Here is a 14,316-nt window from a genome sequence, read left to right as displayed (position 1 = left end):
ATTTCCAACATCAGTACAAGGGAAAAACTTTACTCCCACTTAGTACTTTCAGTAAGTCAAACATGTTATGGTGTTTCAAAATTTGTAAAAATTTAGACTGATTAAAATAAAGAAATGCACAACCAGTAGAAATATTGATTTTTATAATGAACTAGATCTATCTGATACTATTTATATATAAAGTGATGGAAATAGTTCCTCACAGAATGCAAAAGCAAAGGCAAGCTTGTCCCTCTGGGCTGTGTTTCTGTGTACTGAGGAGGACAATACCAATTCTTACCGTTTCCGAGAGTTGCCCTTATTAAATGGTCTCCAGTGTCACCACACACCTTGCTCATCAGCATTGTGTTGCTGAGGGCCACACTGCTTCAGGCAGTGTCACTAAGAGGCCCATTGTGAGGACAGAAAGTCACCTTTGTTACCGTTTCAAAGGTTTCAGTGCTCTCCAAAAATATCAATGCATCCTCAAATGAGGGGTGAGTAACCCTGCTCACAGTGGTCCTCTCAAGTCTGAGGGGAAAGCGTGGCCTTCTCAGTCACAGGACCACAGACAAGAAGAGCAGGTTTACAGTGGCATGGAAGAAGCTTGCTTATGGACAGGCCTCCTATGTGTTTTGAGTCATTTTATTCCTTATCCCAAGTGTGAACAGCAGTTACAGAGAGGTTTGCTCTACTGTTCATAGGTAGGACCGTGTCTCTAGTGGAGTGAGGGGCAAAGGCCTTTCCTTCCTTCCCAATGCTCAAGTTAAAACCTTTTAAACAGAGGACTGGAGGAGGATTAGGTTGCCTGTATATTCATTAGGGAGAAAATTGATTAGGGACTGCTAGAGAGAGACGTCAAATGTAAGACACATCAGTGACAGGTCTGTGAGAATTAGAGCAGGGAGCTGTAAGTCTACTGAGAAGACGGTCTTGGAGAGCAGCCACTGCTCTTTCAACTGAAGACTGTGCCCTGCAGGAGATGGTTTACCAGGAGCTTCAAATCCACTGCAGGAAACAGTGGACTCAATGACGTCCCTTCTACTCACTTGCTGGCATAATGAAGTGAGCCATAAGACCAAGTGTGAGACACACTTACTTCGAACTTCATACTGATTGTGCTCGGCTGTCCTCAGCAGAGGGCGGGAGAAGCAGTGCCACGGCAGCTGTTTCCTCACTTGAGGCAGCACGTAATGGGTTACGAGACCCACCAAGCCGACCAGTGCATACAGCACGTACTTGAGAGCAGGCTGAAAGAAAAGCAGAGCTCAGGAGATCAGGAGCCTGGTGGGGTCACTGCAGAGCTCCCAGTTCTTTGTTCATTGTTCAGCTGATGATGGGGACAGCAGAGTCAACCTTAGAATCTAAAAAATACCATTTCTACTTCTGTATCTGTAGGGTTTTTTTTTCCTGCCTAAAAAAGTCACTGAACATTAGCTGACTGTCCTTATACGTATCTGAAATACGGTAACTACTTTGGTGTCTGACACTACATTCAATTGAAGGGGCTAGAGCTGCTGCCTCCTGCTTCAAGAATGTTCTATATGACCGTCCAGACAACTGTTTGAACTAGTGAAGATAAAGGACATAGAGTGGAAGGGCACAGAACAAAGGGGCTTTTCTTTTGTTTTCATCTGCTATGCTGTCAGAGGTAGGTACCTGCACGGTTAGATCCACAGGAGGCAGGATCAACAGCATTTCTTTAATATTGAAACCAGAAGTCATTTATATTTAGAACCTGGAGCCCCTCAGACATGAAGGAGTGTCCAGCTTTACCCAAGGAACACTGGTCCTTATCTCATTTCTCAGTGTTCAGGAGGAATTCAGTATTCAAATTAGAGAGAAGAAAAAGAAGCAAACGCACTTAACAATACTAAATAATCGAGTGAGCCGCTGCCTCTGGCCAAACAGAGTAACAGTGACTTCCATTCCCATATGGAAGAACCAAAACTGAACAAAACACATAACCCAGTGGTTTGCATAAGGCAAAATTTACAGAAATAAGTCTATGCCCAGAGGAAAGAGAGCCAAGGAGGGGCTGGGCCTGCCCCACTCATGCTCACGGCTGCAAGAGAAGGTGGGAGAATGGCTGGATTTCCCAGAAGAGACCGTTGTGAACCTAACAGTGCATTGAGAATTCTGGAATTTTGGTTTCTTTAAAAGCACAGAAATATTTTAAGAATTTGTTTTTGTTTTAATGCCAAGTGTGGGGACATCGGGCTGCTTCTGACTGCAGTAGCTGACTATGATTTGCCTCCTGCTCTAGCAGAGGAGAGGTTTTGCCAGCTGTAGATTGTTTCTATGATTTTGTGATGTTTAGAATTCTGGAAACTTTTCGTAGGGTAGGTTGGTGGTTGCTGGTCATTCAGGAGGCATGGCTGCATTTGTTAATAGTCATGTTCAAAGAAGAAACAAGAAGAAAGAAATTAGGTTCACTGATCTCTCTCTCTCCTTCATTTGTGTTGTGTGAAATGGGGGGGGCAGGGGTGTGTGTGTGCAGGCAGGAAATGAAGGGTGGGTAAAAGAAGAACCCACAAAGTAGCAAAGACAAGCTCTGTAAGGGCAACTACAGAGGAGTCCTTGAGATCTGCAGCCGGTCCTTCAAGTACTCACGGGAACGGGAAGCACACACATGTGAGGAACTGTGAAGAAATCAGGAAGGAGTCAGACAAGAAAGCATACATCATTCTCACAGGACTGGGAGAGCGCCACCCTCACCAGCTTGCCTGGGAAAGCTCAAGGTTCACACGTGCCAAGGAGAGGCCTAAAGGGTGCCTACCCTTAGTGGTGAGAGATACACGTGGTCTAAGCTAAACTTGGCCCCTGACTCACCTCAGCAATTGCTTTAACAGAAAGCAAGACCTGAGGTGATCAAACTGTTAATAAGTGCTTAACAGTGTCTAGGAACAATGTTCAAGTACTTCTGGAAATAAAAAATTTAATACTAAATGGTAAAATGTACACTGTTGGTATCCACTCAAAAATTTCTGTAGGACTCTGAATGCATTCAAGACCTGCTCCACAGAGGGCAGTGCTGGGACCCCCGCCCGGCACTGTAAGCCTGGCTAACAACCCAAGTGTTGGAGGCACCATGCCCACTCAGGGAATGGGTTTCTGTGGTTAACTATCCTGATGTAACAGCAAACTGCGCTCTAGGTACCTCTGCTTACACTTCAGACAAAGGCAGCTCCCAGCCTTAACCAGGGAAGCCAGTCCTTACAAGAGCAGTGTGGATGGAGAGACTGCCCCAAGTGCAGAAACAAGCCCAACTCTAAAAAACTAAATTTATACCACCCCCTAAAACCCAGGGAGTACTCTGTGGACAGAGAGTGGAAGAAAGAGTTGGTAAACCAGCCAATCAGAACCAGCCCACAGTGGTACAGATGCCAGGATCAGAAGACAAGGATGCTCTTAAGCATAACAGCTGGATCAGTGTCCATACTACTATGTACAGCATCAAAAAAGTCTCAACAGACTTCTAAAGATGAAAATCATACAAATGAAAAAGACTCTAAAGGGACTGATGAGAGACGATATTGCAGAAGACAATTTCACAAAACATCATCACACAATGTTCACCCCAGGCAATACCTTCCCAAAGCAGGAGTGAAACAGAGACTTCCTCAGAAACAGAGTAAAGAGTAAAAGATCTGGAGAACAAGACACATTTTCAGACATCTTTGGACTGAAGGAAGTGACACTTTATGAAAACACTGGAAACAGTCATCAGAGTGTGAGGCAAGGGCATGAGGTGGCATCTGGATGCCAGAACTGCCCGTGTGGAACTGCACACAAGGAGCAGAGTACTCACCCATCCCTAAACTCGCCCACACAAGACTCAACCCCTCCAGTGCTACTCAGTGAGGGATTGTAGAGAAAAAGCACATCTTACATTCAGGAGGGATATGAATCACAGGGCCAGAGGACGGACTGGCAGCCAGCCTCTGACATGGTCCTATGGCCCTGACTTCCTAGTGCCTGTGCCTCGGTGGACTTGCTTCCCTTGCTCTATGTGACTAAGAGCATAAGGAAGAGAGACTCTGAAAGAGTGCACTTTGGCTGGGGCTTTCTCTAGGATAATCTACTCTGTGGAAAACCAGATGTCACTTAGATGACACTTGGGAGCCTCTGGAAGAACTCATGGACACGACCTGGAGTGTGCAGCTAGCAGGGTGAGGAAACAAGTGCATCCAATTTACCTCAGACTACTGCAGTCACAGGAAAGCTCTGTACACTCACAGAGGCCTACAGCCCAGAGAAAATTCAGTAAAATACATAAACAGTAAGTCATATATTCCTGAAGGCTTAAGGAACACTGAAGAAGAGAGAGCAGAAAGAATTTAGGAGCAGTCGGGTGTGGTGGCATACACCTTTAATCCCAGCACTTGGGAGGCAGAGGTGGAGGGGCAGAGAGGCAGAGAGGCATCGGCATCTCCGAGTTCAAGGCCAGCCTGGTTTGCAGAGTGAGTTCCAGGATAGCCAAGGCTACACAGAGAAATCCTGTCTCAGAAAGAAGAACGTAGGAGCAGAAGGACGGGGAGACGGGCAGTAGGGTACCATATTCTAAACACAGCACAGCTGCGCACATGGCCTCCCAGCAGCTGTGTATGCCAGCACTGGGCCCACAGAAGCCAGGCCCTCCTAGCAGTAGGTATGGATGGTGAGGAGACTCGGGGGTCCTGACTGCTGCTCAATAGCAGCAAAGGAGAGGAGGACACACAGTATTGCATTGTGTGCCCATGACACACACCAGGCTCCCACAGTTACTTCCAAACTCAGGCTCTGGGTCAGACAGGACACAAAAGAAAGTCAAAGTGAGTAGAGGAAAGAGAAGGGGGAGGGCTGTCAGAAGTCAGGAAGGGGCGACGAGAGTACACAGTATACATGTATGAAACTGGGAAGGAACCAAACTTACTACTGAAAACAAACAAACAACCCTACTGCCCGTCTCCCCGTCAGTAGCGTTAAGTCTATGGATCCCTTACCTGCAATGCTGTGAACACTGTGCTCACATGGATAGCAAAATACAGCACACCAGTGACGATGCACACCACGAGGTCGGACTGCAAACGCTCACTCTATGGGGCAAAGGACAATCGTCCAACAATTACACACGTGTTTTTGAGCTAGGGTCTCACGTAACCAGGCTGGCCCCAACTTGCATCTGGCTAAGAAAGACCCTAAATGCCCAATCCTCCTGCTTCACCTCCCAAATACCACTATACTCCTCTTAACATACAGTTTTTAAAAATATCTCCCTTTCCCAATTGATAAAGTTTAAGAAAGAATTCTGCACCAGTATACTTCAGTATTTCTAGGTATTTTTATATAAAATAATTATGTAGAATAAATCTATTTACTTCTGCATTTTTCTCATATTTGAGGTTTCAAAACATCTAGTTTCCAACACTGTAAACACAAAGTCTTCTAGAAAATTTCCCTCTCATTGGTCAGTACATTTTGATATTTTTAACTGACAAAAAGGACAACTGCTTATCTTCTGAGGCATCAAAACGTGCATGCGCACTTCATATTTTCTCTTGAGATTTATTCTTTCACTGGTTTTACGGGGTTGAGGTTCCCTTATCTGAACTCAAGACCAAAAGTATTTTTCACTCTGGTGTCCACCGGGCCTCTGGAGTTGTATGGGCACTGCCAGTTGAGGATTCCCGACTGAAACTCTGAAGGCTGAGACAGATGTTTTACAAGTCCAGGTTTTCTCTGAACGGTGACTTGGGAGCATTTCAGGTTTTGAATTTTTGGAAGCACACTCAACTCTAGTAAAATGCAGGGTCCTCTTGTCAGGCCTGGCCATTTATTCATCAGCTGATACACAAGCTGCATTTAACATCACACTATGCTTAACATGAACACAAAAACTAAAATAAGAGAATTTCCTTTTACGCTATCTTGAGGTAGTTCTGATTTTCTGAAGAATTTGTGAACAGTCATGTTCACTGCAAATAAATATTATGTTAATTAATGGCCAGGAAAGGTCATGATTCAGACATAATGATCTAAGATGAGGGGCAGGGACGTAGTTTTGATAGAAGAGTATTTCTGCCTTGAAAGCATTAAGACCCTGGGTTCAATTCCCAGCACAACAAAAGAAAAACAATCTAAAATAAAACAGACAAAGTGTGTTTTGTTGTACAAAACTCTCTAGAACCCACTTTTTGAGCGACTAAAGAGACGTCGTCAATCTGAACTGAACTGAGAAGAAGTACTCTAAGCAGCACGGCAGGTCAGCAGGCTGCTCTTTTCTCTGACCTGGAAACCACATTTAAAATTTTTTTCTGTGCATTTATGTGCATAGGTGTTTTGCTTGTATGCACGTCTGTCTACAACATATGTGCAGTGCCTGCAGACACCAGGAGGTACTGGACTTCCTGGGACTGGAGTTATAGGCAGTTGCAAGCAGCCAAGTGGGTGGTGAGACCTGGAGCCAGGTCTTCTGCAAGCGCAACAGTGCTGGTAACTGCTGAGCACATACACTTTTTATATTGCCCTTGAAAAATAGAGCACAATCAACAGAAATAATAACAAAACTATAACTTCTATTAAACAGTTTGAACAGTATTCTGCCCTTACCTCTAAGTAGTAACTTCTATGATCCTATGGGTACCTAAAACTGCAGTGGTATTTCACCCTATAGCCACACTGATAACTGCAGGGGCTACTAAGTCACTGATGGGTGGCAGTGGTGAGCACAGCAGATACCTCAGACAAGGTATGCTTCCTGTCGGGGGGAGCACTGCAACATTTCATCCTACTATTCAGAGTGCTGTACAATTTACAACTTATAGATGCCTTATTGCTGGGATTTTCCAGTTCATATTTTTGGTCTGGAGTTGACCACCAGTAAATAAAACCATCAGAAGTGAAATGAGAATAGCGGGACTACTGTTGTATCCAATGGTCAGATCCTTGTCTCCCCTGAAGAAGACACACATTTCTAGGGACAATGACTTAATTTTACTCAACATGAAACCCTCTGACATACTCTTTTATACTGAGACCAAGTGTGAGGACAGGGCCTTTCCTATGCAGGCTCACTAGCTCCTATCCAAAGTATTTAGGAGCAGAAGTATGTGAGACTGTGGATGTTTGTAGATTTGGCCATATTTCCATCTGTGATATGACATATTTGGGGAGATGAGCTGCACACAAAAAATCAAAATTCATGTTTTCATGTGTGCCTGTGATCTGCCTGTGACTGCTAACATGAGGCGGCTCAGTGTGCAGTGCCCGCTGTGTGGTCATGTCAGCACTCAGAACAGCGTTGAGTCCTAGGCTAGACTGTTCTGGACTTGTGGGAGGAGGATGTTTAACTAGTATGCTAGAACCTAGATGAACATGACGGAGCGCAATGCTTGCCGACACTTTACTTCCTCCAATTTCAAAAGCACTCAGCACACAACACAGCCGCACGCCATAAGCACAGTCTTGTCAGAAAGCTGCACTTACAACAGAATTGCTAAGCTTTTCTGGCAGTGGGTCTTTCACTTCACACAGAGGGTCTTCTGGGTTTTTCTCTTCAGTTTTTGGAAAAATCTTGGATTGCATCAAAGAGCTTTATTTGAAAAAAAAAAAAAGAAAAAGTATTTAACAGAATATATGCCTAAAGCTTGAACACCAGCAATTTAAATATCAAAGTTATTTGTGGTAGAAAGTCAAATAATCCAACTATATTTAATCACTAGTTGATTTTGGCATAAATAAGCATACATGAAAGTACTGTCATTAAAACTTGAGACGGAAAACAAAAATACAACACAAAACATGGGACTGGAGAGATGGCTCAACAGTTAAGAGCACATTCTGTTCTTAGCAGATCTGATGACCCTGGCCCCCTTACCCCCTCCCTCCCCCCCACGAAATTTTAAAAAATGAAAATGTAACAACAAACATTCTCAGCTAATATAATTAGCAGACAGAGTGGCCATGCCACTTAACAAGCGCTAGGAAAGGAGCTGTCGGGGCTGAGAGACTTAGATGTTCACAGTAACAGCTGCTTTCACTTACAAGAGCACAGAGGGGTCGCTGCTTTGTCGGCTGAGATGATAGGACACCGCCACTAACAAACCACAAAACACAGAGAAAAGTACTGGAATGTGCTGGCCATCCCAGGAATCCTGATGAAAAGAAATTCGGAGAAAAATATGTTTGTAACCTATGACTTCACATATAATCCTCTTATATCAGTAATTTAAAGTGTAAAATGCGTTAGCTATACTAGTAACTGGACTTTGTTCCAAGTGAATTTAGATGACTTTTTTTTTTTTTTCTTTTCATCTGAGAAGGGGTCACCCTCTCACAGCTCAGGCTGGCCTCCAATGGCTTCCCGTTGTTACGTAGCTGTAGAAGACTGCAAACTGCCAATCTTGCCTCTGCCTCTCAAGTCCAGCCCCTCACATTAGAGTCACTATTTTCTGGAGATCTGGGGTCAAGCTGCTCCATTTCTTTTGTATTAAGAAGCTTCAGCTCCCTCTGCCTGTCCTTTGGTAATGAGGCTCACGTCCACTGCTGTCACTTCTCTCAGCTCAAGCACTGCTCACTTTGTAGCTTGTACTGAGTTTACGTCCCTCTTCACTCTTAGATGTAAACCAACTCTCAGATCTTTAAAAAAAAAAACAAAACTAGAAAACAACCCATATCACGTCCACGTGCTTCACAGCTATATTCCAGAAAGCACAAAAGCTCCTTTTAAATGTTAAGTAATTTTTGTCTCCTCCTTCAAAAGGCCAAAGAAACTACTTTTGTCTATCAGGTCCCAAATCTAAAAGAACCTCTCAGACTCCTGAGTGCCTCTGACCATCCCCTGTGAGCCCGTTTTATCTAGCACTTAAATACTATCATCTCTCAGGGTTCTCACACATTTTTCTCTGCCAAACCACAGTAGTGGCCGTCTTCTATGACTCAATTCTGTTGATGACGTTTGTATCTACCAAGCATAAACAGAAATCTCTTTCTATATGACTACTGCTGTATGCCGCTGGACCACATTACTAATGGGGTGTTCACATTACAAATAAAGTGTTCACAGTAAAAAAATCCCTTGTTCCTGAACTCTGTGATTTCCAATAGTGTCTCATAGATGCCACTATGTAACCAGCGGTTGAAGCCAGACCGTTTCTAGTCCTCTTCTCCTTCTCCAGACAGTCCCCAAATTCGCTCCAGTGGGAAGGACTTGTGGCTTGATGCCATGTCCATAAATCAAACCAACAGTGAGCGAGCTTTCGTGCCGTTTACGAGCATGTGCCTCCGACTGTAGCAATTGGACTCGCTCTGCTCTGTCTGGCTGTGCTGGGGGCTAAGCAGCAGCCTTGGGCATGCTAGGCAAAACGCTCTCTCACTGAGCTACGCCGCAGCCAAAACATGTTCTTATCAATGCAAATCAATCTTGGTGTGAGTAGTAGTTACATATATTCTTAGCCAGAACAGACAACTGTTCACCGTGTGACACCGTGCTTGCCTCTCTTCCAGCTCAGTCTAGTTTTCATAAACTTTTCAGGAGTAACCTGGGATTACTGTATGAAAAAGACTTTTCCTTTAATACTGACTGATCATCAGACTGCTTTAAAATTCAAGGTATGAGAGAATCTGACGAGCATCAGGGGGCACGGGGGAATTAGTGATGGAGTGCTCCAACAGGGCAGGAGGGGCCAGCAGTCACACCGACACAGACACACCGCAGTCTGCCGCTTACCTTTAAAGCTCCGAAGCATAGCCCATACAGCACAGCGACGGCCACAATGCTGCAGAGGAAACTGTACAGTGCTGCCAGCAGGCTGGTGGTGGCTAGACGGGGAAGGAGGAAGAAAACCAGGGCTCAGAACACCCACAGACAGCACTCAAATGCAGAGAAGTCCATCAACTAGCACAATACTTACCTACTCATGAGACTTAAAAGCCACCTTTTCACAAAATTTGACAATTCGTAAGATTTGACAAGACAAAGACTTCTCCTTCTTTCTTTCTTTCTTTTTTTTTAAGACAAAGACTTCTATCTCCAATATGTTGTTGAGCCAGGGTCTCACTCTTAACTCAGGCTGGCTTGCCACTCTCAGCAATCCCTCTGCCTTAGCCTCCCAAGTGTTCAGATTACAGGGAGCAGCTATCATGCCTTGCTTTCTACTTTCAATCTTTGATAAGATCTATTTACCGCAGAGTTTCACCTATAATAGGCTTCAAAATGTACCCAGGTGGCTGGAGAGTCGGCTGCCCTATGAGCACGCCGCGCTCATGGAGAGGCTGGCTCCCAGCACCCACACCAGGCAGCTCAAAACCACCTGTAACTCCAGACCTGGGGGTTTCAATGCCTCCAGCCTCCACAGGCACCTGCACCCCCATAATTAAAAAAACTAACCCTTTTAATAATGTATCTTACATTAATAAAATGAACCAGAAAACAAAGCTTGCAAAGGCCTGAAATGGAGGCATAAATTAACCACTTTCTACATGAGAAGGACTCACTTTACTTACAGCAGTCAGGTCTATATTCCCATCTGCTGATTTGGTTCAGGGATGTGTAACTCTCCTAGAAATGTCAACAGCAACAACTGACCCAACAGGGTTACTAGCAATAAGGAGCAGGCAGAGTTAGGATTTAAAGATACAGCCGAGAGAGCTCCTTAATGTGATTTCACACAGTGATCGAAGGAAAATCCACAGGGCATATTTATTTGTTATTAAAAACCTAACGCTTTGCACACTTGTAGCTTACAAGAACAAGGCCTGATACTCCAAGCCACCATGTGCTTCAGCAAGACACCAACAGTGGGCCCTTGGCACTGTCTTCTCCTCACTAAGCTGAGCTGATCAAAGAAACCAGCTTCTAAATTACATACATTGAAACATAAAAACATGCTCGTATAATATACAGCAACACAGAAAAGTTTCATTTTCTATTTACAATTTAAGCCAGATCAGCTGGAGGAATGGTACAATAAACATGAGGACCTGAGTTCAAATCCCCAGCACCCATGTAAAAAGTTGGGCATGGCTGCACATGCCTGTAATTCTAGGACTGTGGAGCTCTGGCAGACAGAACCCAGGCACTGAGAACTCTTTGGCCAGGTAAGCTGGCTCAAGTGTGAGCTCTGGGCCAGTAGGTAGAAAGGATGACAGCCAGCACGCTCCTCTGGCCTCAGCAAGCGTTCCTGCACACAGTGCATGTCCCCACTCACTCACATTCACACACCACTCTCCCTCCACTGCACATCAAATTGAAAAAGAGAACATTCAGCCATGCCGTCAATGCTTATCAAGAGATGGTTTCAGTGCATGTATGTGGAAGGCAAATGAGGGTCCCAAACATGAAGTGTGAAGAAAATGAACTATAAAGTTAATGGCTTTTCTCTCAGGCATTCCCTCTGTTTGCGTACTCTTCTTGCCCAATACTGTTAAGATGAAGAGACAGGCTATCTCAACTACAGTAGCTGCCAGCGGCACTGCTTTCAAGTTCTGCAGGACACTATCTTTCAGATTAACTGGATTTTTTATAAAGATAAAATATATGCATTGTAAGAAAATAGATTTTCTGAGTTATCAATTAATGTATACATATTCAACTCTAAAAAAAAAAAAAAACAAACCAGAGATAGTTCTTAAAAGCTCATTTAGTAAAATGTTTTTTGACTCTGGCTTTGGCATTCTCCTTTCAAGCATGTGGGCATGCCAAATGCACACCCCAGCACAGAATCCAAGTACAATCGGACCTCATCCTGCTTAGCCTAGATGCTGTTATAAACATCCTGTGACTGCATACAGATGTCAGGTAAATCTCCATAGCAGCCTCTCTTTTTCCAGTTTTACTTCGCAAGGCTCCATTATCTGAGGTCATCTATAGTCCAAAAATATTAAATAGAAAATTCCAGAGAAAGGAAGAGAGAGGCCACACTTACTTTCACTTGGTTGTAGCATGTGACTGTGGGGTGCGTGCACATGTGTGTCTAGCACGCTTAGGCGAGGAGGGTGTTGGGGGTCGTCCTCTCTTACTGTCTCAAGACAGTTTCCCACTGAGCCAGAAGCTCACACTTTAAACTAGGCTGGCTGGATAAACTGCACAGTTGTGCCCTTCATTATTTCACTATCACAGCTATTATCTCTCGTGCAGGAAAGACAGTCCATACAGGTCCTCCTATGTGCAGTGCGTTTGGGCACAGCAGCGGGACTTGGAACATGTCCCCTATCGATGGTGGGGAGGAGCATGGACTAGTCTACAACTTTCCTTTTGTAAATTATTTTGTTACTTCATACACATTAAATCCGCTATTCCTGACCTTTCTCTACAATAGCAGACCTCACCTTTTCTTAATTACAATTAACTCACTGCCTTTCTGCCTTCAATTATCAAATAAGTACCCTTTCTTTGTTAATTTAAATTCCAATATGGAAAGTGGAAAAGTATTTTAATGTTCAGTCTATCACTTCATGACCCATAGTATAGTGACCCATATTCACTCACCATTCCCACCAAAGATATGGATATCCAACTGTTCACAAAGGTACATTACAAACGTGTTCACCTGAGGCAGGAGACCAATGAAAAATACTATTGGGAAACAGAGTGTAAACACTATGGAAGGAAAGAAAAGTTTATTAAAAAACACTGCATCCATCCTCTTGTTCAGTTAAAGCCCATACGCAATGAAGTCAAATTTAACACTTCCTACTGTGTGACGTTAAAAGATACAATCTAAAATTACTTTCTATTGGATATTAAATTCTTCTAACTATAAAGAATACCTTTAACAACCATCTTAAGGAGGTGGGATACAGCTCAGTGATGGAGCACTGCCTAGTATTAAATTTCTAGCAGGGAGGGGAAATCATTTCAATCTTTTTTTTTTTTTTAAAAACAAAACATGAACTTAAACTGTATAATAATAATTAAAAAAATCTTTATCCCTCATTTTCTCCAAGAAAGAATTACTATACTGACTCAACATTAACCTTTTCATTCTTAGAGACTCTATAGTTGTTTCAGAGATATGACTATACTAAGCAAAATAAGCTGATTATATCTGTATCAGCAAATTACAAACAAATAAACTAATGTTAAGATCAGAGATTTCTTCAAGATGACTCACCTATAACCAAATCCCTGGCTGACAGAAGCACCAGTGGATTGGTGAAAGTTATTCCATATAATTTGAACTTGCTTGTAGTTAGGTTTCTGCTGCCATAATCCAAGAGCCAAATGAGGCCACAACATAAACAGAAGTAAACTGGCCTACTGTAGGCAATGATGCGATTATGACCCTGTAAACAATACATTTTCTTTGTCAGTTTAGTTCACTATAAGAGCCACAACTAGCTCCTGAGTTCGCTACCGGCTTATGCTCTAACGGTCTGAACCATTCCTGTGTGAACGCCGAGGACAAGTACAGAAAGGAACAGCATGATCCCTACAATAGCAGCAGAATCAGAGCTCTCAGCAGGAACTCGTTATTGTTAGTAGACATACAAACAGATACAGGAGAAGTGAACGCACATGCACAAGTTACCTGTCTTTACCCACTAAGAGGACCTAAACACATAATTCTAGTAATATAGTTACTAGAATCCTGATCCCAATTTATAGATGCTATTCACAAAAAAGAGCCAGGATTTCATGGAAAGAATAGGTCTTTGGGGCCTGTAGGAAAGTATAAGTTCAGCCTGGATCACACTGCTTTTTGGAAAGGAAAATGGCCATTAAAACAGTGGTTCTCAACCCGTGGGGTTGATGACCCTTTTGCAGGGCTCACCTAGACCATCAGAAAAACATTATGGTTCATTAACTGTAGCAAAATTAACAGTTAGGAAGCAGCAACAGAAATTATTTCACGATTGGGGGTCAGCACAACATGAGGAACTGTATTAAAAGGCTGCAACATTAGGAAGGCTGAGAACCACTGCATTAAAGGATCACAGAGTTATGCCAAGAGGACACAGAACAATTTGACAGGCTCCAAATGGCCAAGTCAAGTGTAACTGAGTATCAAAGTACTGTACCATTATATGTAACCCATAAGTTCACATAAATATACAAATCACACACACACACACACACACACACACACACACACACACACACACTTATGTATACACAAACAGGCACAGAGACAGGGCTGAGGTGCAACTGTCTCACATGCACAAGGTACTGGGCTCATTATCAACACCACAAATAATCAGCTACGACAGAAGATAAAACTGTTCATTTCAGGAAGTCATTAAATAACACAGAATAACAGAATTAGAAAATCAAAATGTAGCTACGCTCAAACGATAACTGATTCAGGCAAGAAGCCAGTAGACACTAAAGTGAGCAGAAATCTCTGAAGTGGTAAG

The 14,316-nt window shown here is 43.3% G+C and overlaps 1 protein-coding gene across 2 annotated transcripts in view; it reads right to left on the bottom strand.

Annotated features, from left to right (window-relative positions):
- Window positions 1-14,316, bottom strand: part of Pcnx1 (pecanex 1) — a 151,773-nt gene that overhangs the window by 27,470 nt on the left and 109,987 nt on the right. For both annotated transcript variants that reach the window (XM_051148609.1, XM_051148601.1), the window contains 7 exons: window positions 13,074-13,245; window positions 12,449-12,559; window positions 9,689-9,780; window positions 8,005-8,114; window positions 7,447-7,552; window positions 4,965-5,057; window positions 1,079-1,229 (listed from right to left, as the gene is read on the bottom strand). In XM_051148609.1, coding sequence (XP_051004566.1) covers window positions 1,079-1,229; window positions 4,965-5,057; window positions 7,447-7,552; window positions 8,005-8,114; window positions 9,689-9,780; window positions 12,449-12,559; window positions 13,074-13,245 — 835 coding nt within the window. The remainder of the gene's footprint in view (window positions 1-1,078; window positions 1,230-4,964; window positions 5,058-7,446; window positions 7,553-8,004; window positions 8,115-9,688; window positions 9,781-12,448; window positions 12,560-13,073; window positions 13,246-14,316) is intronic.

This window comes from Acomys russatus, chromosome 1 (genome assembly GCF_903995435.1).
Source record: "Acomys russatus chromosome 1, mAcoRus1.1, whole genome shotgun sequence".
NCBI classification, from domain to species: Eukaryota; Metazoa; Chordata; class Mammalia; order Rodentia; family Muridae; genus Acomys; species Acomys russatus.
The sequence above is the reverse complement of the archived record's forward strand: the minus strand, read 5'-3'. Positions and strand labels throughout refer to the sequence as shown.